General features: G+C 40.7%; 1 protein-coding gene across 8 annotated transcripts in view; it reads left to right on the top strand.

The window, feature by feature from the left end:
• The first annotated feature begins 2,386 nt into the window (after nt 1-2,386).
• IL16 (interleukin 16) overlaps nt 2,387-22,623 on the top strand; it is a 38,187-nt gene continuing 17,950 nt past the window's right edge. For 3 of the 8 annotated variants that reach the window (XM_032122542.1, XM_032122539.1, XM_032122537.1), the window contains exons 1-3: nt 2,387-2,607; nt 11,695-11,748; nt 15,140-15,545. In XM_032122542.1, coding sequence (XP_031978433.1) covers nt 11,699-11,748; nt 15,140-15,545 — 456 coding nt within the window. In that variant the 5' untranslated portion in view covers nt 2,387-2,607; nt 11,695-11,698. Of the gene's footprint in view, nt 2,608-11,694; nt 11,749-12,408; nt 13,171-15,139; nt 15,546-22,623 lie in introns of those variants that run through there. The other 5 variants (XM_032122540.1, XM_032122538.1, XM_032122541.1 and 2 more) reach the window with 4 other exon arrangements.

The raw sequence follows: 22,623 nt of genomic DNA, 5'->3' as shown, positions 1-22,623 counted from the left end.
ACCTCCCTGCTCTCCCAAGCCCAGTCTGCAGAGCCCAATCCAGTGCTAGGTCTTATCCAGCTTAGGCTCAGCTGATGCCTATACCCAGCACCTTGTGTTCAGCCTTTACCCACTTGCTCAATCCAGCCTAGCACCCAACCTGAATTCTTTCCTCCTTTAATCCCTTCCCTCTCCTCAACCCCTGCACTTACATTCCCAAAGAACCCTCTACTGCTTCCACAGTCTCACACCAGTTACCTCCCTGCTCCCCACGTGGCTCTTTAGCCCACTTTCCCCTCCTGCAGGCACATTCCCAGCTTTCTTCCCTCAGTGTGTGCTGTCAGGATTATCAGCACAGTTGGAGCCCCAGGAATTCCCCGCCCTGCAGTCCCTACAGGTTCTTCCCAGGCTTTGCAGGCCCCCGACAGAAGCCCACAATGCTGTTAACGTTATCAATTACTGTTCAGAGTAAACATGGAAAAATAACATCAGAGGTTAATTTACAGCAGATGAACACCCCCTTCCACCCCCCACACACCACCCACCTTGGGGCTTTATCGTGCCTCAGTGCTTAAACTGCTTAGATATTAATTAAGGCAGGAGGTTTCTCTCCTAATTGCTTGACATGCCAGGTTGAAAGCTGGCCTGGGGATTAAGGACAATGATACACCTCTGTGGTTCTTAGGGTAGAGTGCCTGCTATAAATAGATGCCAGAATTGTAAATTTAACATTGTTTAGTCTGAGGATAAGTGAGGAAAATGGGAAACTCATTTGCTCAGCAGTAGCAGGGTGTGGAGTGTTGTTTTCTGCCGAGGATTATTTTTATTTTTATTACTAAACTCTTGAGAGCCTAGAGATGTCACAAGGTCCTTTTGCTGTTCTGGGCCGTGAAATCAGGAGAGGAAAATATGAACTTATGCAGTTTTATATAACTTACAAATATGTTGAGCATTTTCTCTGACAGTGAAGGCAGTCAGAAAATTTAACTGTTTCCTTTGTGAATTTCATTTTGTTTTTCTGGAAGTTTGATCTGTTTCAGAGCAGGGGCAGGACATTTTCCTACATAAGCAAAATAATGTCTAATTACAATAAAAGGGGGAGGAAGAAAGAAAAACTGAAGTTGTGCTGTGAAATGGCATTATTACCTCTCTAACAGGAAGCATATGGAATAGTAGCATGCACATAGGTCTGAGAGCCAAGAATAAATCACTGCTAGTCTAGACATGCTGATTCCAGCTGTGGTCCTGAAACAAGCTGTTAGGGCTAGAAGCTGATTAAGTCTAGTGTCCATCTGGAGAGGAGGATGAATGAAGGCAGAGGAACTGTCCCATCAGAGCTGTTGGGAGAACAAGGGTTACCCGTTGTAATCCCCTCTGTCTAACAGTGACTGGGCCCACAGGCAGTATCAGAGATCAGGGTGGTGCATCCTATGGAATGGTGCCTTATCACACAGCCCCATGCCCTGCACTACAGAAAAAGAAGCAGAGGAAATGTCTTCATTTAATCCTGTTTTCCACTTCTTAGTGTGGGCCTCATTTATTGTTCTGCTCGTGCTTTCCCCACTGTGGTTATAATTAATGTGGTTAACTAATATTTATAAGCACCCAGAAGATGGAAAGCCTATGTATTATCTAGATAGATAATCACCTCACAAAAGGACCTAAATAAATGTTGATCTAATTCCAGAGAGCAAGACACTACCCTCACAAAAATACCTCCTCTCTCGTCCTGCCTCCACTCAGAACAATGACTCCATCTCAATTGATCTCATATGAATAAATTACACTTGCACCTCCTTTACTATTACCTTATTTTCACCCAGCAAAAGGATCCTAGTTCATCTGTTTGCTGTAGCCTGAATTCTGCCATCCTCAGACAAAGCTCTTCCCTCCACTACACAGACTTTATTCACCAAAGGAAAACCTCCTAAAGCCCTTACAGACCTTATGAAAGACGTTTTCACTCACTTGGGTTAAATGAGCACTGTGTGTTTTCTTTCTTCCTTTTTTTTTTTTTCCTGGGGGTGGTGTAAAAAGTAATAAATGAATCATTTCAACTTTGGGCGAGAAGTTTAGGTGTTGTATTTGTACCATGCAACTACATAAACACAGAAGGAGCCAGTTAACCAATGAATTGCAGGAATGAGAAGCAATGAGATGATCTAAAATGTTTTAACACATTTTCCATATATTAGTGCTTGGACTAGTTGTGTTTTGCTTTCTTACAACAGACACAAGTCAGTAAAAGTCCAAAAGGAAAGTCTGAGGTTTTATATTTCTGTTTGTGGTACAGGAAAAGGGTTACGATCTCAGTGGTTGATTCAGTGAAATAACATCTCTTTTATACACATCTGCCTAGCAAGTAGGGCGGTAGTTGGAAATACCCAATCTAAAGCACTAAAGATTTGCTGGCAAATAGCGAGGCATTTTCTGCAGAGGAAAAGTTGTTATATTGAGTAGTCACTTTGAATGCTTAGGAATTACAGTCAAACATCCAAACACTGTGGAGTTACACCGCATTTATTATTTTCTCAAGTATTTAGCACACTGGGAATGGACTCTCCTGCGTATTTCAAATCCGAGAAGAAATGATAATAGCAGATTTAAATAAGAAGATACTTGGCAATGGTAAGTGATATTTTTATAGCAAATTATTTGGGCATCATGCAGACAGCTCTTATTACATGTCAGTATGTATTGTTTTCAACTGCTTTAATTTCAGAATTTGAAAGAGAAGAATAAGCAGATAAGAGGTATTTCACAAATTATGTTTTTGTCTGTCTATACAGTGTTATCACTGCTTTGTTTTTAAATTATCTGAGAAATTTGAAGCAAATTATTATTGTTCAATGATCAGCATTATTAATTAAACAGAGATGCTCTACATGGAAGTACCTTAATTTAGGACCCTTCTAGTTTGCTGTAAAATATTTCTCCTTTTTCTCTTGATGTGTATAAAAGCCTGCAGAGTGGACCAGAGACTTTTGTGAGTTCACAGCTTTCTTCAGTTTTGAAGGCCTCTGGATACCTGCAATATTATAAGAGGCAGAAAAGAAACAAAATCACAGATCAAATGATTTGTTACTTAGAAACATTTTAAATCTACAAAGTATCTCAACTAAATTTCATAAATAAGGTTAACTAATTTCAAAAACCGATGGAAAGGAGAGGATATAGGGTTTAAATAGATTTATTTTAGCTTTTGCTAAGCCCATTTTTTTCCCAGAATTTTCTCTAACCTTTCTACTCATTTCCACCGTGCTGTGTAGCTGAAGGCTACATTCTTTGAATATTTTATTTTTCTTTAAAGAAGCAATACAGAAAAAATGTATTCCTCGATGAGAACTAGAAAGGGGCAGTATCTAATAATCTGAAAACACATATTCAAACTATTTTAAAATTAAACATTAATAGAATTGCCTACTACAGTTCCAGAGCATAGATCCAAGCAAGACACTCAAAAGCGGTATTTACTCAAATCTCTGTATGAACTAGCCTATACAGGAAATCAGTAAATTGCTCCTGAGTCTCAGTCTCAAAGGGGATACGTATTTGTTTAGTCATGCATTATAAATAACATCTGTAGACTTGAAACCTTGCCAGCATTATTAATGCAGTGTTCACTTAATAGTGCCCTTTATCATGTGCCTCATTAGTAACTGATTCAAACAGGATGAGCCCACAGAAAAAGGTGCAGGCTGGTGTAGCACACGGATATTGATGCTGGGCTCTCCATACTGCCAGGGCAGGCTGGTTTGGTGGAGCTGGTGTGCCCTGAGCTGGGCACACAGCTCCTGCTGAGCAGAGCCTTGGGACACACAGTCACTGCAGGGGCTTTGGAGCAGCCCCTGCTGCTCCTCTGCAGGGGGATTGCTCCCAGCGTGGAGGTGGGGACAAAACACTCCCCTGCTCCCCCGCTGTACCAGCCTGTGCCAGGGATGACATAAAGCTGTGGGGCTGTCAAATTGCCTCGCTTTGTGCTGCAGGACTGACCTGACAGGCTCCTCATCGCTTCTGCAGCTCCTTGCTGTCAGAGAACACCGGGGATGTGATCTGCTGCTTTATTTGCCTCCTGCTGTTACACCATTTCTGCTCCCTGTGTTCCAGCGTGGCACATACTGCACCCTGTCAGATAGCTTCCATGCCCCATCATATGGAGTAAGCTTTGTACGCAACAGATTCTGCTTAAGAGGAGATGGGTTGCTGTAGGATAGCATTACTTGACACCAGCAAATTCTTGTTGTGTTCTAAGACCAGTTGTTAATTATTTTGTCCATTGTCCCATTAAAAAAACCAAGCAACAAACATTTAATTTTCTTCCAGTACTTTTCATCAGAGAAATTCTCACCCCACACACCCAAGAAAGAAGGTGACCACAAGGCCATAAACCTCTTTCTTTGATGAGGACAAGGATTCAGAGGGAGGGAAAGCAAACCTTGGGTCAAACCAGCAAGTTGCCATCAGAGCTGGAAGGAGATCTCCAGACTCAATTAGAGTGTTCAGTCAAAAATGAGCTGGGGCAGATTTTCACTGCTTTATAGTGCATTAGATGTGGTTGGTAAGGTTCAGTTATGGGTAGTTTACTTCTTTGCCCAAGATTAATACAAAGCCTAAACTGATATTGTCAAAGTCTTATCATTTTCCTGATACCAATTTTATACATCTAGGGTCCTTTCTTTTAGCCAGAAATAAGAAAAAAAACCCCTCAACTTACGCAACTCCCAAATGTCTGGGTATTCCTAAATGTTTGAGTTGACTCTTTAAAGATTCAGTCAGTGAATAAAAAGACAAAAATTTATAATCAGTTTAAAAGGTGTTGAAATAAAAAGGAAAGAACCAGAAAAAGAAAATCCTGGGTAATATTGCTGGTCATATTTTCATCTTGGAACAGAGTTTTGGACAATTACTTGGGAGTTAAATCCCAGAAGAGCTGCTTCTTTTGGGAAATCCAAACTGAGACAAAGGATATAGCATTTGTTCTTGTGGAAATCATTATTTGGTATTCTCTGGATCAAAAATGAGCATACATAAGAAAAGGACACTGGAAAATTTGACTTCCCTGAGCACATCTCTGCTGCGGGGTCAGGGTCATTCAGTGGCCAAGCACACCAAGCCTGTGTAGTAGATGGCATTGTGTGAGTGTCAGCACACTGTTTCACACCAGCTTTCTGTGTGGATCCAGAGAGCCTTTCCAGAGTCTATTCACAAGTCAGCCCCATGTCTGGAGGCAGAAAGTCTGTTCCACAATCCAGTTTATAGCTGCTCTTCCATGACCCCTCTCACTCCATGGTCCTCCTACTGATATTCATAAAAAGTGCAGGGGAAGGGATCATAGGCTTTTACTGGGCCATAAAAGCAATAGTCAAGCTCTTTTGGGCCAGCACAGGGAGAAAGGCAAATGAGGACACAGTGATGTTTAAAAGACATGGTAACTAAGCAGTGTAACACTCTGAGTGTATAGCAAGTTTCCAAGATCAGTGTAATAATGTCTTTACATTCAGATTTGGTGCTTATTTTAAGAGATAAGCTTTAGCTGGAGTAGGAGTTATTTTCAGCAGTGCAGGAATTACAGGTTAACATTTTCTGTTCGACAGGTTAATTATACTAGCTAATTAGAACAACTTCTTCTGGGCTTGAAAACTGATTCTGCAGAAAAATCAAAACCCAAGATCAGGAATCCTCAGCTGAGATCTCTCAGCCACTAGCTCTAAACTACTTAACATTAGATGCTGCTCTGGAAGTGCAGGCTGCTTTCAAAATGTGGAAGAGAAGTAATCTCCCACAGACACTAAATCCTGACTGTTTGGGATCCTACAGCTGACCCCAGCACCATTTATCCCACCTATGACCAAGGTATCATCAGATCTCATGAAGCGCCAGAAGCATTGTGTTTTGTGCCTTACCAGGGACTTTTTATGTGACAGATCATACTGTTTCCCTCATGGGAAACCTGTAAAATAACCTCATTTTTCTGTCAACAATAATGCTGGTGGAGTGACGTGTGGTGTGCACTGCCACTAAAGTCAGAGTTAAAAGCTACAGTATTGCCAAAGAACAAGAGAGCTGCCATCGGAATTTTATACTGTTATCTTCAACACCACAAACAAAAACTGTCTGCTCAGCTTCATTCTGATTGTCACAGCCTTAGAGATAAGGTGCAGCAGCAGAAACGTGAAGAGCCCTCAAGACTTTTCTAACGCAGCCTTAAGAAGCAGCCTGTGTTAAGTAGCTTTGCCTCTGCCAAGCTCCAGGAATGACAAATACTAAGAAATAGCTACTGCTTAAACCTTGTGCCTGAAATGACAGCGGTACAAATGTGGTGAAGTCATTTTATTCAGACACAGATATCCAAGAGAAGAGGTTGCTTAATTCATCACCAATCCCTGACAACGCTACCTGAGAAAAACAAAGAAACAAACGAAAAAGCCCAAACTAAACCATAACAACACCCTAAAACACTCAGCAATACCTTCTCCCCTTCAAAAAAAATCCCACAAACAACTCAACCCAAACCAACAAACCCAGCAACTCAGACAGGACCACACAGGTTATCTGTGAAATGCTAAAGTATAACAAGCCCCTGACTCTGTTGAGCCTGAGATCAGACTGCTGTAGCAAGTAATGCCCAGACCAGAGTGTGAAATACAGAGCAAATTCTGCCACTGTTTCTCAGGTGGACTGAGTACATTCACCTTTTCAGTACTTCCATCCATTCACATCTAGCTGTTTAAGGAGTAAAGAAGGTAGTAGCAACAAATATGACAGAATCCAACATGGATTCACAATAAAAGGTTAAAAAAAAGGCAGGTCTAAATACACCTTTTAACTGAACTCATGAAAAATATAGACAAAATTTTCATATCCTTTTTGCAGGTAGAATAAATTCAGTTTTCTTTTGCCCTTTATGTTTTTTTCCCTTATAAATCATAGTTTTTGCTATTGATAATTCTCCTTTCATTCAACCTAAAGGGCCCTTTATGTCTGCCTACAGTTTAGGGAACTATAAATTAGAGGGAATACTGAGTCAGATGAAAAAGGAGCATTATGTGACTGGAAATGTGGAAAGAAGAGGTAAAGTCATAACTTTTGAAAATATTTGTTTAAATTTGACTGACACCATACAGGAGAGCTCACATAATGCTTTTACTACTCTGGTGCTGCATTAAGTTATAAACTGTGCATTAGTCAGTGGTTTTAAAAAAAAATGGGCCTTTCCTTCAGTACCAGATATTTAGCAACTTCATAGCTGACATAAATATTTAGTGTTTCTCGAAGGCCAACATAATGTCATACACGTAGTCTATATACACACCATAAAAATATTAAAATAACAATACAGCCCACAGCACTTAGTTGAAAGGGTACCAGTCTTGCCTTGCCTCATGCACCCCAGCATGGCTACAGCCAACACCCTCTACACTCACAGTGCTGCACTTTTTCAATCACACACTCTCAGCACAATCACTTACGTAAATCACATGGGCTACTTTTTCTGTAAACAAAGCATTGTATGCATAAAGTAACATATTCTTCATGGAGTTCCAGGGTATGCTCCCAAGATGAGGTAAAAATACTTTTTATGGGTGTACACTTAGTGTTAGACCCTCTTGCATGGAACTATGTAAGCAGTATTTTACTGCTCATCTCTGGGGCACTGCAACAAGAAAGGTTCGTAATCACAGAGTGGGAGTGCAAGTCATGAAACACAAATGTTTCTGGCAAGACAAGGTCTAGGAACTTTTATTAATTCACAGGAAAGCAATTCACATGAAAACAGTCTAGGAGGTTGCAGAGCTGGAGGATACCATCATGAAATAGTCAGGTAATAAAGTTCACAAAAGGAAGTGAATTTTTTCAAAAAGGATCTGAAGCAAAAGGAGGAGTTCCAACCTTATGTAAGCAGCGTGAAGCTGGAAGGAGGGGCAGAAGTAAAAAAGATAAAAGTCTGTAGAAGATAGAATATGACATCAGTACAAAGATCAATGAGAAAAGGATTCCATGGAGATGTGAAGATCAGAATATTTTTCCTAGTACAAGAACTGAACAAATCTTAGAGGCAACAAATTTAAAACAATTACAAGGAAGTACATTTATATGTAACACATGAAACTCATTGCCTGTGGATACTCTTGAAATCAAAAGCTTAATGGGAGCCAGAAATGGATAAATTACAGTTCTACTACACAGGATTCATTTCATGTGTACAAGAAAAAAAAAAAAAAAAAATCTTTGTGCCGCCTGGCAAAAGTTAGGTACCAAGTAACAAAAGGAATTAGAAAGAGATTCACCTAATTTGACACAATGCAATACTTATCTATGATGGGGCTGTAACTTCTGGTAAAACAAGACTGTCGTATCATAACATGATATGTCCAAGAATTTTGGAATAGTATACAAAAACCTCCGAGTGCCAGTCCACTCTACCAACAAGGTACTCAGGAACTCTTCCTGAAAGCAAACTCTATCTTTTTTTTTTTTTTTTTTTTTTTAACAAGTTAATCCCTTTGAAACAATTGCCATCAGTTATTTCTGGAGAAGGATACCGGATTAGCTGGGCTTTCAGAGTGACTCAGCATGCCTTGTTGCTGTGTTCTCATGGATGGAAGGGCAGTGTGAACGTCATGAAACCCAAGACAGAGATGACTACTCCAGCCTGCCTTAGCAGCAATGGGGGGATGGATTGTCCTGTGCAACATAACTGTAGTCTGGAATATGGCAAATGTGCAAACTGTGACTGTGTTTAAGGCAAAAGTCATTGATCAGTTTGCTGAATAATGTAAAGACAGGACAAAACTTGAACACTCCAAACTATTGGCTTTCTTTCATGTTAACACAAGCAGTATTTGCAGTTGGGTGGAGATCAGGACTGAGGCTGTTCCATCATTACTTAGATCTGCTTTGCCCAGTACTAGTGTCCTGTTTAAATTTATATGTTCCTTTTTGGAAAAGGTTATCACCATTAGCAACAGGCAAAATATTTGGTACTGAATAGTCTGCATATTTGTCCTCTAGAATCCAAACCTGTGTATATGGAAAACAATTTGGAGAAAAGAGGGATCGACTCCTGTATCTGCTATGGTTCCAGACACATCCTGATTTTAGCCATGCAAGAGAGAAGAATTGCCATAAGTATTAAATCCAGTGGCTCCTCTCTTTCCTTTACCCACTGCCAATAGACACTAACTCCAGACATCAGCAACTTACTCCATTTTATGGTAACTATCCCATGGCAGGAGCATCACTCTGTCTGTGAACTGCATTGTTTGACTTTCATTCTGGAGCAGGAGCTGCTGCACCCTCTTGGGGTGAAATCTCCGACTGAAATCAAAGACAAAACAGCTAACTTCAAAGTGCCCATGATATCTGCTGCCTTCTTGTTCCGCAGATTCATTATGCTTTAGATTTTAAGTATTTCCTTTTATTTGTTTGAACACTCTTTATTTTTACCACATTCTTTTCCTGTCCCTCACATTAGAAGGAAGTAAAGAAACCACACTGATTTACCTCATATTTCCTATTATCTCATAAACTTTTATCAATGCAGTTCCTTTCTGCAGAGGAGAGTCCACATAATTTCAATCTTTTAATACAAAATTCCAGCCTCTGATCAGTGTTCAATGCCTTTTTCCTGCTACACTACCTTTGAGCTAAGTAATGAAGATTGACCACAGTATCCAATATCAAAGCATACCATTAGTGCAACAAGGCAGACACAGTAGAAGTTCTCTCTCTCTCTCCTTTTCCTTATGGCTTCTAAAAACCTGCTTTTCTGTTCACCACTGGGCACTGAACAATTACTGTACAGAGAAGATGGAAAAAACTGCAAAAGGTTAGAGTAAAGCAACATGAAAAAACAGCCCCTCCTTGTGATATTTATGTTTCTGCTGCTGGCCCTGGCAGAAGTCCAGACTTGGAATGAACAAAACTCCCAGTGGCTTAGGGATGACATTATTCAGTCCATAGTCAGGAAATGCAAAAGCATGTGACAATGGGAAGAAATAAAGCAAGCTTTCCAATGCTTTGGAGCTTCCAGCTCAATCAGCTTGGATCAGAACTCAGGGACTGCTGAGATTTTGTGTGAATGAGTTCTCTATTGCTAAACAAAAACATGTGTGTGTTGTAGTGAAAGACAGTGAAGTGGTAAACAGTATGTGGCTTTGCTTCCTTGTTGATATTTCGTTTTTACAGTGCTAGCACCACATATAAAACCTCATTTTATGTACAAGGCCACTGCCTTTTCTCTTCAAATACAGGGACAAACTCTTCCCCAAAATAAAAAGTCAGCTCCCTATTTCTCATCCTTTCCAGGAAAGCTACCTCGTAACTGTTGATCACTACTCAGCACCAAGTCTTGGTTCTTCTGAAAGAGTTGGGTAATGTTCCACATCATTTGTTAACTAGTGAGTCATGTAAAAACTGTGTCCTTTAGAGAAGATTTCCTTTGGGGAACTAATATCCCAAAAACTTAGATGTTAGGAAAATAACATCAAATTGTCTTGATGAACATTTAAAATACAGAATGCCCACAACTGTGTTGTCAAGGACAGAGTTTTCCAGGGCTCCTGTAGACATGGTACAGGGCAGAGAGTTCATCTTCCCTTTTTGTCCCAGGATGGGAATCATTCTCATGGAACAGATGTTTGTCCTTACAGTCTGTGTTTTACCTAGAAGTCATAGGACCACTAAGCATGAGACCCTACCTGCGCAATATTTTAAACCTATTTTATGATTCCTCTCCCTCTTTTGCAAGGTTAGTGACAGAGCAATAAGACCAGGACCTTTAAGACACAGAACACAGAGGGCAGCAGCTGTTTAAGCACTCTCATGTTGACCATTTCCATGACCAGACAGGGCCAGGTTTATGCTTACATTTTCCTGAAAAGCACAAGATTTATGGTTTATGAGAACACTCTAAAGAGGCCTGATTATTTCAATAAACTGATATTAACTGTTTCAGATACAATTTTTTCTTTTATGGAGGTTTTTTTTTTTTTAAATTTACAAACTCCCTATGAATCTTGTCACAAATTTATTGAGAGCAAGCAGTTTTCTGCAGCAAGATTGTTTTTTGCCTGTCTGAGCACAACTGAGGGTCGACAGGTGGGGACTGACATGATCTGTGTGATAAACAACAATTTTCTGACTCCTTGATCAGGTGGGATCACAAAGTTGCAGTCTAGCCCATAAAAGGGAAAGTATTTAAGAACTTGTAGGTTGATTGTGTTCATGGTGAACAATACGGGGGTCTGGCATTCAAGAATGCCACCTAATATGTTTTACTCCCAGAGTGGAATTTGTGAAACTCCTCCTAGCTTAATATTAAAATATCTGCTGAAAAATACAAGGAACATGCCTGCCATCTCAGCCTCCAAGAGAAAACCTTCACTGGATTACACAGACTCTGGTGTTGCCCCAAGTCCCCTCAGGTAGGTCTAACATGCCCAAACCCCATCAATCCTAGGACCAGAGAGTGATGGGTAAAAACAAATGACACAAACTCCTTAAATGGTCCTGCCATCTCTGGGTAGCTGGGAGCCTGCTGGAAACAGTTTCCCCAATACTGCATCCCATTGCTTTTGTTTATCTAGCCTTGCTGACATTTTCCTCAATTAGGAGACAATAGCTCCGTTCCAATGTACTGAGCAGAATTACTGAAACTGAGTCACGTGGCACCAGGAGAGTGTGTTTTCAATTATTCACTGTCTTTTTTGCCAGGCCTATGAAGAGGAACAGCCTTCTGCAGGAGTCAGGTTTGTCTGCCTCGCTGTTGTAAGTTCCTCCTTTTGAATTTTTATTTTACAATTAGGGGGTTTTTTGTTATTATTTTTTAATTCAACTCTCTGAGAGTTTCTTACTCTTTATTAGAAAGCTTCCAAATCTTTAGCTTTTCCTACTGTGTGGAAACCCTAGACATCTGCAGTAGTTCAGTGCTAATAGTACTGCTCAGTAATGAATCTGAGTAAGATCACAAGATCTAGATTAAATTAGGATGCAAAATCTAGATTAAAAGAGGATGCTGCTAGCACTCGGTAATGTAAAACTCACCTTGTTCTTGCTAGTAAAGTTCTGTCTTTTCTACTGTCTGGTTAACAGCAGAGCATTTGCATTCAATCTGGGAACTACACCAAATTATTTGTATCTTGTAAACGCTTGGTTTAATATCCAACCAAAAATTTGAACCAAATGGCCACAGCTCAGATCATGTATTTTGTTTGCAGAAGACAGAGTGAGTTTGGGCTTTTTAGATTTAAAGCTGGAAAAATAAAGCTTGGGGAAAAAAAAAAATGAAACAGAGAAGGAACATTTGGTTTGCATTACAAACCACAGACAGCTTCCATCAGGCGATCTGGAGGTATAAGAATGGCAAAAAAAAATGACAAGCAGTGAGTGCACTGGAGAAAAAGATGAACGGTTTGGAGAATTGACTTAGAAGTAATTGTCCATGCCATCAATATCTCTAATTAAATTTGGTGGAAGATGGCAATGAATCATAGAGCTTCTCTGGCCCTGGTGATAGTGTATGCTGCATAAAATAACATTTCTGGATATTTTTATTGGAAAACTTATAGACTATGTTTTTGGTACCTCCTATATTTCTGTCACTTATGCAACCCTGAATCGGCAGCTCTGGAAAGAACGTTGCCTTGGTTAGGACTTGTGATCTAATACTTATAGCAAGAGCAAGTATTTAACTGGACGTTTTCAGGTCTACTGGGTTTATTTTCACATCAGCCACTGGCTCACTGTGGGATTAGGTAAATCATTCAGGGTTAAACTTGGTCTTTGAGTGGATGGAACTCTCATGGGGGTGGGGGAGGAGGAAACAGCTGAGGAAACTCGTTGCAGCAGGGCAAAGAGTTCTCTCTGCATAAGGTGAAACTCCTCAGGAGCATTACAAGGGGATGGGGAAGAAGAATGCACTTAGACCAGTGTTTCCTTCACTGTTTCAACAGGTGCTCCTATGTGTCCCTGCATCCCAGATGTTTAGCAGAGCCAGAGAGGCACCTCTTGGAGATTTAATACTGGTGGCAGTTCTCCCTTCTTAAGCTCAACAGCTTCAGGCAGAGCAAGAAAGGACGTCATTCTAGCATGCCAGTCTCCAGAGAGCTGCATTTTGACCATTAAGCTATCAAGTCCTCTGCTTATCCAAATGCTAAATAGCTCTTTTTAAATTCTTCCTCTTCGAGAAAAGTAAGAGTGTGGTTAATGTTTGTACAGCACTGAAATCCTTGAATGAAAAGTGTCCTTTCTTTTAGTTTCCCCACACAGGCAGGATTGTTTGGGTCTGGATGTGTAACTGGGGTTCATTTGTGACATTGCTGTTACCAGTGTCTAATAGCAATTGCCAGGAGCACTGATCCCTATTGCAGAGTTTCAAGTGAGGCACACTCCACTCACTTCCAGCCCTGTTGCTTCCTACCCAGGTGCTGAGAGTAGAGACTTGCAGAAATTCCCATCACCTCAGACATCTTTTCTTTTTCAACTCCCCATTCTGGTCTGATGGGCCAGATTGCATTTTTACCTTCATTTAGACATACAGGAAACACAACATCATAGGCTTTAGCAAGATGAATTTCCTAATACAGCAGAGATGCTAACAGGGATTTCCAAATTCAAAACCTGCAATTTAGTTCACGGATATGATGGTAGCCTAAAACTTTAGGCTTACCAAAACACTAAAAAGGGCATCTTTTAAAAGACACAAACAAGATCTCCAGACCTGACATTGGTGTGCTCTGTGTCACAGAGAGGGAGAGTGGCTGTGCTGCTGGGCAGTTCTCCATCACACCAATCTCGTCATTCATCAGAGAGGCTACTCTAAAAGAAGAAAACAGTAGAATGTTCTGTGAATTGAAGGGACTGGAGAATATGCAAGCTCAGGTTGACTCTGAAAGCTTCCCTCATGCCAATGGCAGGGAGGCTGGGAGCCCAGTGACTTCCACTGCCCTGTTCCAGTCCAGGGGGGTCAGACTCTCCCACAGGAGCAGAGAGGATCCCAAAGACACACAGAGAGGGGCAGAAAGCACACCAGCTTTGGAGAACTTGATGTATACTCCTATACACCCACAGAATCTTTGATTTATGCAATACTTAAGTTTAAATTCCTATTTTCTCCAGAATGGCAACATACAGTATCAGTTAGGTTCTGTGAGGAGAATAGGAAAGTTTGTGTAGTAAATATGATGATAAAACAAAGGTGAGAGAGTCAAAGTAATTAATTTCAATTAATTAAGTAATTAATTAAGATGTCCTGGTGTTGAATTTTCAGCACTGACACCTACTTACCACAGCATTTCTAGAAAGCTTTTTCTGAGAGAAAACGAATTTTACAGAACTCCCATTTGTTATCTTAAAATGCTCATTACGTTACTCATTTTATAAAACCTCCAACCTTTGCTACATTTTGATTGTTTATCTTTTTTTCCAATTTATCTTAATTTTATATGCTGAATCATGTGCTGAAACAAACCATTTCTGTAATAGGACACTTTTTGATTGATGTACTGGAGCTGTATTCCTTTGCAGAGTTCAATCCCTAATCAGATATTCACATCTTAAGTGCTTCACTGGATCTCTCTGTTACTCTTAAATGCACAGCCTTAAGTGAGTTCTGGTTTGCAAAGGTTGAAATTTTATGGCAGCCTGGCATTCCTTACTCTCTCAAGGCTAAGATCTACTTTTGCTAAACCACTTACAACTCGGATGTGCCAGGCAGAGAACTTAGTGTCGACAATTTGATTAATCTGCTTTGAATTATAGTGGTTTCATGAATCAAACTTCAGAAGGAGCTTCTTCTTTCCAAATAGTATTAGGCAGATAGAATAATGCTTTTAAAGTATCTTCCTTTTCAGTTTGGGATTTCAACATGCAAATTCAGCAGATGCCCAAAGCAAGCAGACAATGGAAGCATCACAAACATTTATTAAAAGCACTCCACTCTGCTTGGGTAACATGGCAAGAGAATGAAAAGGTGAAGGAGAATCCAGTAGAGCTCTGCACAGAAGCAGAATTAGCAAGTCATGAGATATCACGTGGCTGTTCTCAGACTGAAAGGCTCTGTTGATTCGATTTATTCATCAGGGCTTTCCAGTAGCGTAGGTTATTAAGTGGGAGAAAGTGGGGTGTATTACAACTTACTTTTATATTTCCTTTCCTGGAGGATATTTAGCACAAGAGAAGCAGAGAAAATTATTGAAAGTATCATGCCACATAAATGGGAGAATGACAGGAAAAAGAGCAGTGGCTCTCTGAAGATGGATCAAAAGAACCATGCTGGGAACAGGAAGTCAAGAAAGTTTCGCTCCATTTCAAGATCACTTATACTCTGCAACGCCAAAACCAGCGATGATGGCTCAAGTCCCGACGAGAAATGCCCCGATTCCTTTGAGATCTCTACCAGCTGGGGCCAAGAGGATTTTGACTGCTGTCCCAGGACACAGCTGCCATGGACATCAGAGACAGAAGACAGCCCACCTGATCCTCCACGTGTGGTCACCAGCATTCTCCAGTCCAAATCTGCAGCAAATGAGAACTGCAACAACACCAGAAGAAAGTTCCTCACCAAGGTAGGCAACTTGTGCTGTGTATTGTAATGTTCCCCACTGCAGTAATTTCTAAATGGATTAATTAATATTTCTCAGGAACTGAGGGCTCTACTTGGCTTTTTCAGAGCCTATGAGCCTGCAGTGTTCCCGCTCTGCATAAAAAGCATGAAAATATATTGGCTTCCCTGCTGTGCTGTTGCACCCTGCTGATGGACAATCTGCTGGAATCAGTGCCTCTAGGCCACTCGGTGCTCAGACAAGCACAGCTTGTTCTATCTGCAGTAGAGTCTTCAGCTCAAAATACAAACCTGTCACTGTAGCAAAGCGCACTGGCAGTGTGGTACCATGATATCTCACACACCACGCAAGCATGAATTGTATCAATACTGTGTAAGGCACAGGAGATTCAGTAGGCAGATGCTCTTTCCCTCTGATCCAGGAAGAAGGTAGTGATGGCTCTAAAACCACCAGAGATGTCACGTTTCCTAGACATGCAAGAAGTCCAAGAGCCTCATATTATGATATTATTCTTTAATATATTCTTTAATCTTTAATTTAATATATTCTTTAATCAGCTATGTGAACCCTAACAATCTGAACAACTTTTCAGTCTGAGCAATATGTTTTAGATGCCTTTAGAAAGCACTTTCTGTAGGACATCTTAATTTTTCCACTTTCTCTCTACCTGCTCTCTCTCTGCTGCGGTGTATAAAAGGGACCTCACTGCAAGTGTCCTCCTGGCAGCTCCTTTATTACATGCCTTTTATCTGTGCAAATAGGTGCTTACGTGAAAGAACTGATTCTTTCACCTAAATTGTACTTCTTGTATATTCTATTTTATTTTATATAAAATAAAATATATATTGGCTAAAATTAGACCTCTATGTCTAAACACACAGTGGCACAAGTGCTACTAAAAATCAGAATCCACCTTACTCTTGATAATGACCACGGCATGCCCAGCATTGCAAAGACTGCAGCAGGATGGATGCAAGGTGTGTGAACCCTTGGCAAAGTCCCAGCAGGAAGACAAAACCAAACCAGCTTGCTATTGCATTCTGACAGAAAACAAGACCCAAGTCCCAAAACACACTCAGTCTCCTGCAAAACCATACAACTCCTTTTTGGAAGCAGTCCAAATGCACCCTGCTGATGTCTCTCTCTGAGTGAAGAAGGAGCTGGCCTCTGTGCACTCCCCCATCTCCTCTTTTAAAAAGTTGAAGCACTTGGGTGTGTGTCAGCTGCCACAGTCTATTTGCTTGCACATCTCCTAAGTGTGCAGAGCTCCAACAGCTGTTGTGATCCATATCCACGTGCAACTGCTCAGGATCTTGCTGCAGAATGTAAGTTTAGATCATTTGCTTTTATAGCTGGCAAGCAGCTAAAATAGGGATCTGGGGAACAGAGTCAGTCCCTCAATGCCTGTGCACATATAAAATAGACCTGCTAAGGGTATAAATCCACTCTCAGGCTGAAGCATGAGTGTCACTGAAGAACATGTGTCAGATGGATGCTGACATAAATTAGTCAGCAGCTCAGTCCCTCATAGCAGCATTTGGGTTGCTTAGTGCTGCTGTAGACTATGGGTACCATTAAATTCCCACTCCAGAGCTCTCATTGCAATCTAAACCTCTTCAAATGCTACTTGCTAATCTTCCATACCTTTCAGAGTCATGGATCAATGAGTGATTCTAAACAGCCTTATCTTGGCATGCTAAGTAGGATGAACATTGGTAGCAGCCACACCAACCCTGTCCTGTGCTGCTGCTGCTGAGGCTTTCCCCCTGTAGTATGAAAGCAGTGATCTCTACCTTCCATACAGCACAAGCCTGTCAGAACAATCTTTCTGTGCCATATGTCTTACAAAGCTTAAGCTTAAGACATCTCTCACTGAGAAGTCGAACAAGTATTTTTTCATGTTCCAGTGTAATTCTCTCTCAGTCTAAATGTGACACTTCAGAAATTCATGATGTGTGACTCAGAGCTGAAGAATCCTCATCTTTGTTCAAGGAAATTGATTCCATTCTTTCTGTGGTGTTCTTGAGGATATTCCACTTTTCTTCTGTGTTCCAGCACCTCCAGCCCTAAGCATGACTCTGAAGGTGTTAATAATTTCCACAGAACTGAACAACTTAATATTTGATGTCACAAGGAAGGAGAGAAGAATGCCTAAAAGTGCTGCATGATTTAATGCTCCCTGTGCATTTCTTCTCCAGAGCAAGGGGGAACCTGTAACATCAGTATTCAAAATGCAAGATCCTTTTTTCTGTTCAAAACCTTAAACTACTTCTCTGAGCCATACTCTACTGACTGCATGGGATTCACCATAAGCAGTAAACCATTAGCAAATCAAACAGGGTTTCAGGACAAGATAACAGAGATTTTTTATTTTTTTTTCCTTCTCCAATATTCTGTCAGCAATGAGAGCAGATGAACAGTTTTTTAATTCATTTGGTTTCCGTGATCCACTATTCACTTATACTGACTATTGCTTGCTGTGTCTAGAGGCCCGGGGTTACCTTGGTGTCGTTTGTTCAGACACTTTCTGAGATGAGGTGTGCTTGGTCTGGTATGCTGGACTGCCAGCTGGTCCATGTATAAACAAGCAGGTCTCCTTTTTAGTCTGCTTCTCACAAAATCAGCAATTTTCACATGGCCTGAAAGGAAAAGAAACCAAAGAAATGGTAAGCAGTATCTGATACCATGAGCACGGGCACAGCAAACCCTGTGGAAGGTGCCTTTGCCTGCTCAGACTGAAATCACTCCAGTTGTTGGGGAACTGGGCAGGAATAGATAATATCAACTCCTTCAGAGAGCAGCAGGCTCTGCTGAGTGCAAGAGCTGCTTCTAGAAGCACTTCTACTCCTTCAAGAAGCATTCCCTCTTCCCTGCACCCCCAGCACGCTGGGAAGCACTGAGAGCTACAAGTGGGGCTGGCAGCAGGGTTGGAATAGCATCTAGAATAAACCAGAATACAAAAGGGCTGACTTTTGATGAAATAAATATGAGAGCCAAGCTGACCTGACTGCATGGCTCTGCTTGGTTCTAGAAACTTCTGCACCCTTGCTTCCTTTGGTCCCTGACCCTCTGCTTGAAGGAGGGAAAAGGCAAAAGGTAATTTTTCTCCTTTGGTCATCAGCAGAATGTAATTTTCTTAACTTGCCTCCATGCAAACGCCAGTTAGCTGATACCAGGACAAGTGCTATGGCAACAGACTGTAATGTCTCAAACACAAGCCCACGGGCAGGATGGAAAAACAAAGCCAAGAGAGGAGACTGCATTTATTTAGATATTTATGTGTTCTCCTCAGTTTTCACACTTCTCTCTTTCTGTCTTCCCAGCCTTCTTGCTTTTGCTGCACAACAATCAGGTCATGCTCAGACCAAGCTGGGGAAGGGGCTGTTCCATGAACACAGCGTGTGCTGCAAAATGCAGGCCAGGCAGAGGTTCCCAGGGAAACACAGCAAAGGGCAGATGATGGGTGGAAAGGTCCTTCTGTAACATCTGATGTGTCTAGGGCAAAACTTGATCCCATGTCCTGCTCCTTGCATCATCCTTGCTTTCCAGCTTCTGCCATTTTACTGGTTTCAAAGGGAATATGCTGCTGGGAAAATGAATTACATCTACTATAAATATTTTTTTAAAGACCAAGGCATTGAGCTTGGGTACGTCAGAACCAGTGGAGGGAGTTTATGCCAGAGACACTCTGGCTCTTTCCCTGTTAGAACTGATGCAGAAAAAAATTCCTTCTTGAAGAGAATCCCCAAAGACTGTACTCTCTTGGAAATCCCAGCCATTTCAAAGTCATAAAACTAGAAAAGCTAAATGTTTAAATACATTATTGTACTGCTGTTAGATACATTTCTTTTTATTATTTTTTCCTTTTTTTTCAAACCAGCAGTCAATTAGCTCATTGTCATGCACTTGGTTAACTGAGTCCAAGACCTTACTTGAACTAGCCTTGTATAACATTTCAGTTCAGACAATCTAACTACTGTGTCTTACTTCAAGAGTGCACAAAAGTTTTTCAGTTTTCCACAGATGCCATGGTTACCCTTAATTCTAAACAACATCTGGAATTAGATGTTTTGAGACAGGACTCTGGGCTAGAAATGTCTAATGAAAGCACGAAGGAAAAAGAAATCTTTTAAATGGCAGATAAAAAACATCCTCAGAAGCTTTGCATTTTGAATGAAAAAAAGGGGGAACAGGAAGAGAGAGTTGGCCTGGATGTGCAAATTACTTTTCCAGAATTAAACACAGAAAAGTTAATCTATTCTCACCTGTGGAAAATTCAAGAAGGACCTTGAATTCCTTTAATTTTTATCTTTCAGCCAAGCAGACTCAGTTTAAATACAAATTTTGCTTTGAGTGGAACTTACAATGCAGAAAAAAGTTTCCCCAGAGTGTTGAATGCTGGGAGACAAAGCAGAGAGTTAATTCACTGGCAGCTAATACATGTTTAAATATTTGTTCTAATAACGAAGAGACGAGGCTGACCTAGAATCCACCTGCCCCCACACCAAACCTGCCAGCCTTCCTTTAGCAGATTTTCAGTTCTCACTATGTTCAGACCTATGAATCACCTTTCAAAACAAGCAGTACACTTTAAAAAGGAGAAGGATACAAAAATAAATACTGTCTTTACTCTTGGAACCATCAGCAGTATTTCTATGCATAAAATAATCAGAGAGACAGGAAAAAAGATATTAAAGAACTAAACCCAAAGCAAATTGACTGCTGGCACATGAATTGGTCAAACATTTATTTTTCTGAAGTACAGCTTTTATTAATTTTCTGTCATGTTGCAATAACTTGGATATGACTATAATGATCTATATCCAGGACTCAAAAAATACAGATGTTGACAACATACAGATATTTGCCACATGTCTGTAGCCCAATAAAAACTTTTTTTTTTTTTTTTTTTTTTTTTAGTAATTCACCTAAATGAATTGCAGCAATGATTGAGACACAGAGCTAATTTGACATGTAGCCCAACTGGGTAAGATGACTACATACATAAACAAAAATTGTTCCCAAGATTTTTCTGCAGTGTGCAAGGGATTTAACCTCTACTTTCCTAATGACTAAGTGCATGCAACTTACTGTTCTTGGAAAAATCTTCGTATCAGTTTTGATTTGGTGACATTTCACATGTATGTCCCAAAACAAGCCAGAATTTCCAGCCTGGCACGTGTCCCATTGTAGAAAATACAGCACCTTCCCCAAAGGACTTATGTGGTGCTGAGATGCAAAACCTCAGAGCCAACCCCCCTGTGCTCGGTGACGTCCTGCGGAACTGGGCAGAGACACTTCACTTTTGGACAATTAATTATGAAAATATTTATAAACACAAACACTGTAGCTATGTACTGTGAACAAGCTGTAGGAAGGCATAAGTGTGACTGCTTTTAACAGAGGTGAGTTGGGGACAGTCTGAAAAGGCCCATGAAAATCAAGAGAATGAAGTGTGGGGAGCAGCTGTGCAAAGTTACGTGCGTGTGTCTGACAGGTATCTGTGAGAGGATACGTGTATCTTCCAAGGGAGCATTATACAAGAGTATTCCCTAAGAAGGGAAGCTGGCAAGCCCAAGCTTGGATTTTGACTAGAGGAGAAAGAAAGGAAATGACTCCTCTAAACACTAAGTTTTTAATACCATTATTCTTTCGCAACAGCCCCGATCCACAAGCAGCTGACATCTCAGAAGTACTCAGCCAAATGGCAGAATAATTTCCTACCTTTAATAGCTGTCTTACATTTCTCATGTTTTAAAACAAGCACACCAGCTTATTGAAAACCCTGTGAGTTTTAATGGATGTTTCACATATGCAGAATGTGACCTGTAATTTCATAATCATACCTGAAATAAAGGACAGTGCAAACAGAAAAGGGAATTCTCATTTTTTGCTACTCAAGATCTCAAATTTTAAGGCATCAGAATATTAATCTTTGTCACCATGCTGAAGACTTCAAAGCACTGCCGTAAGATTAAAAAAAAAAAAAAAATAGAACATAATGTAATCCTGATTTCAAGTAAGTATTTCCCAAGATATTTACCTCGGGTGAAAAGTAAATATTAAAGCTCCAAAACTAATATTAGAGTTCAAGCAAACTGGTTTAAGATAGAATTCAGTCCATGCTTATATCCTTACCAACATATTACTCACTAGAAGCACTCTTCACGAACAAAAAAGGCTTCGTAAAATTCAGACACTCCCCATTAAAGGCAGACAATCTGGAATGTAAGCAAACCCACAGAGTTAATGGGTCAGTCAATACAAGCATAGCCCTTATCCATTACCTACTGAATTCAGCCTGCAGTGAGCCCAGGGCTCCAAGTTAAATATTTCATTCATTCACAGCCTCAGATTTACTCTGGCAGGTTTCAGAATGGGAGCCAGGCTTCGGCAGCCAGCCTAAAAGATAATGACCTTTATTGGCATTGCTGTAAATTTGCAGCTTGTGTTTGCTGTCAGTCAGGTGTGATGTGATCCCTATTGATTTGGGGTGACGGAGCATAATGATTCTCATCCTCAGGGCTGGATGAACTCTGCCTAGGGCAGAAATGAAGCCCTACTGATGGTGAAAGTGGCTACACAGCTTTCCTTGTGCTCTCAGAGGACTACAGATTACTGGAAATAGTTTATGCCACTTTGACCAGGGGCCCTGGGAGCAGTACAGACAGTTGACCACTGTTATATTTTGTGGCCTGTCCTAACATATGAAATTTGCCTCCCCTTCAGAAATCTATACCTCAGTCATACAAATCTTTTGGGAACAAGCATGGATCCAGGATACACTGAGAGCCCTCTTCACTTTGTGGAGTATGGAGAGGCTGGCGAGGGCAGAGGAGGTGGGTTCAGATGGGAGCAGAATGAGAGAATACTTGAATCAGGAGAAATAATAAGCAAATGGAAAAGAAATTGTGTGCTAACTTTCCAGCTTTCATCACCTCTTTAGAATTTTCAGGTGTTCATGCATTTGTGCCACAGGAGTGTATTTCCTAGTCAAAGATGTTGTGCTTCAGATGCTTTGTTGCTACGTTCTTTGCTTTCTTTATACGTCTCGAAACACTACTTCTCCTTCTGTATGGCC

Source organism: Corvus moneduloides, chromosome 13 (genome assembly GCF_009650955.1).
Source record: "Corvus moneduloides isolate bCorMon1 chromosome 13, bCorMon1.pri, whole genome shotgun sequence".
NCBI lineage: Eukaryota > Metazoa > Chordata > Aves > Passeriformes > Corvidae > Corvus > Corvus moneduloides.
This window is presented reverse-complemented; position numbering and strand designations above follow the sequence as displayed.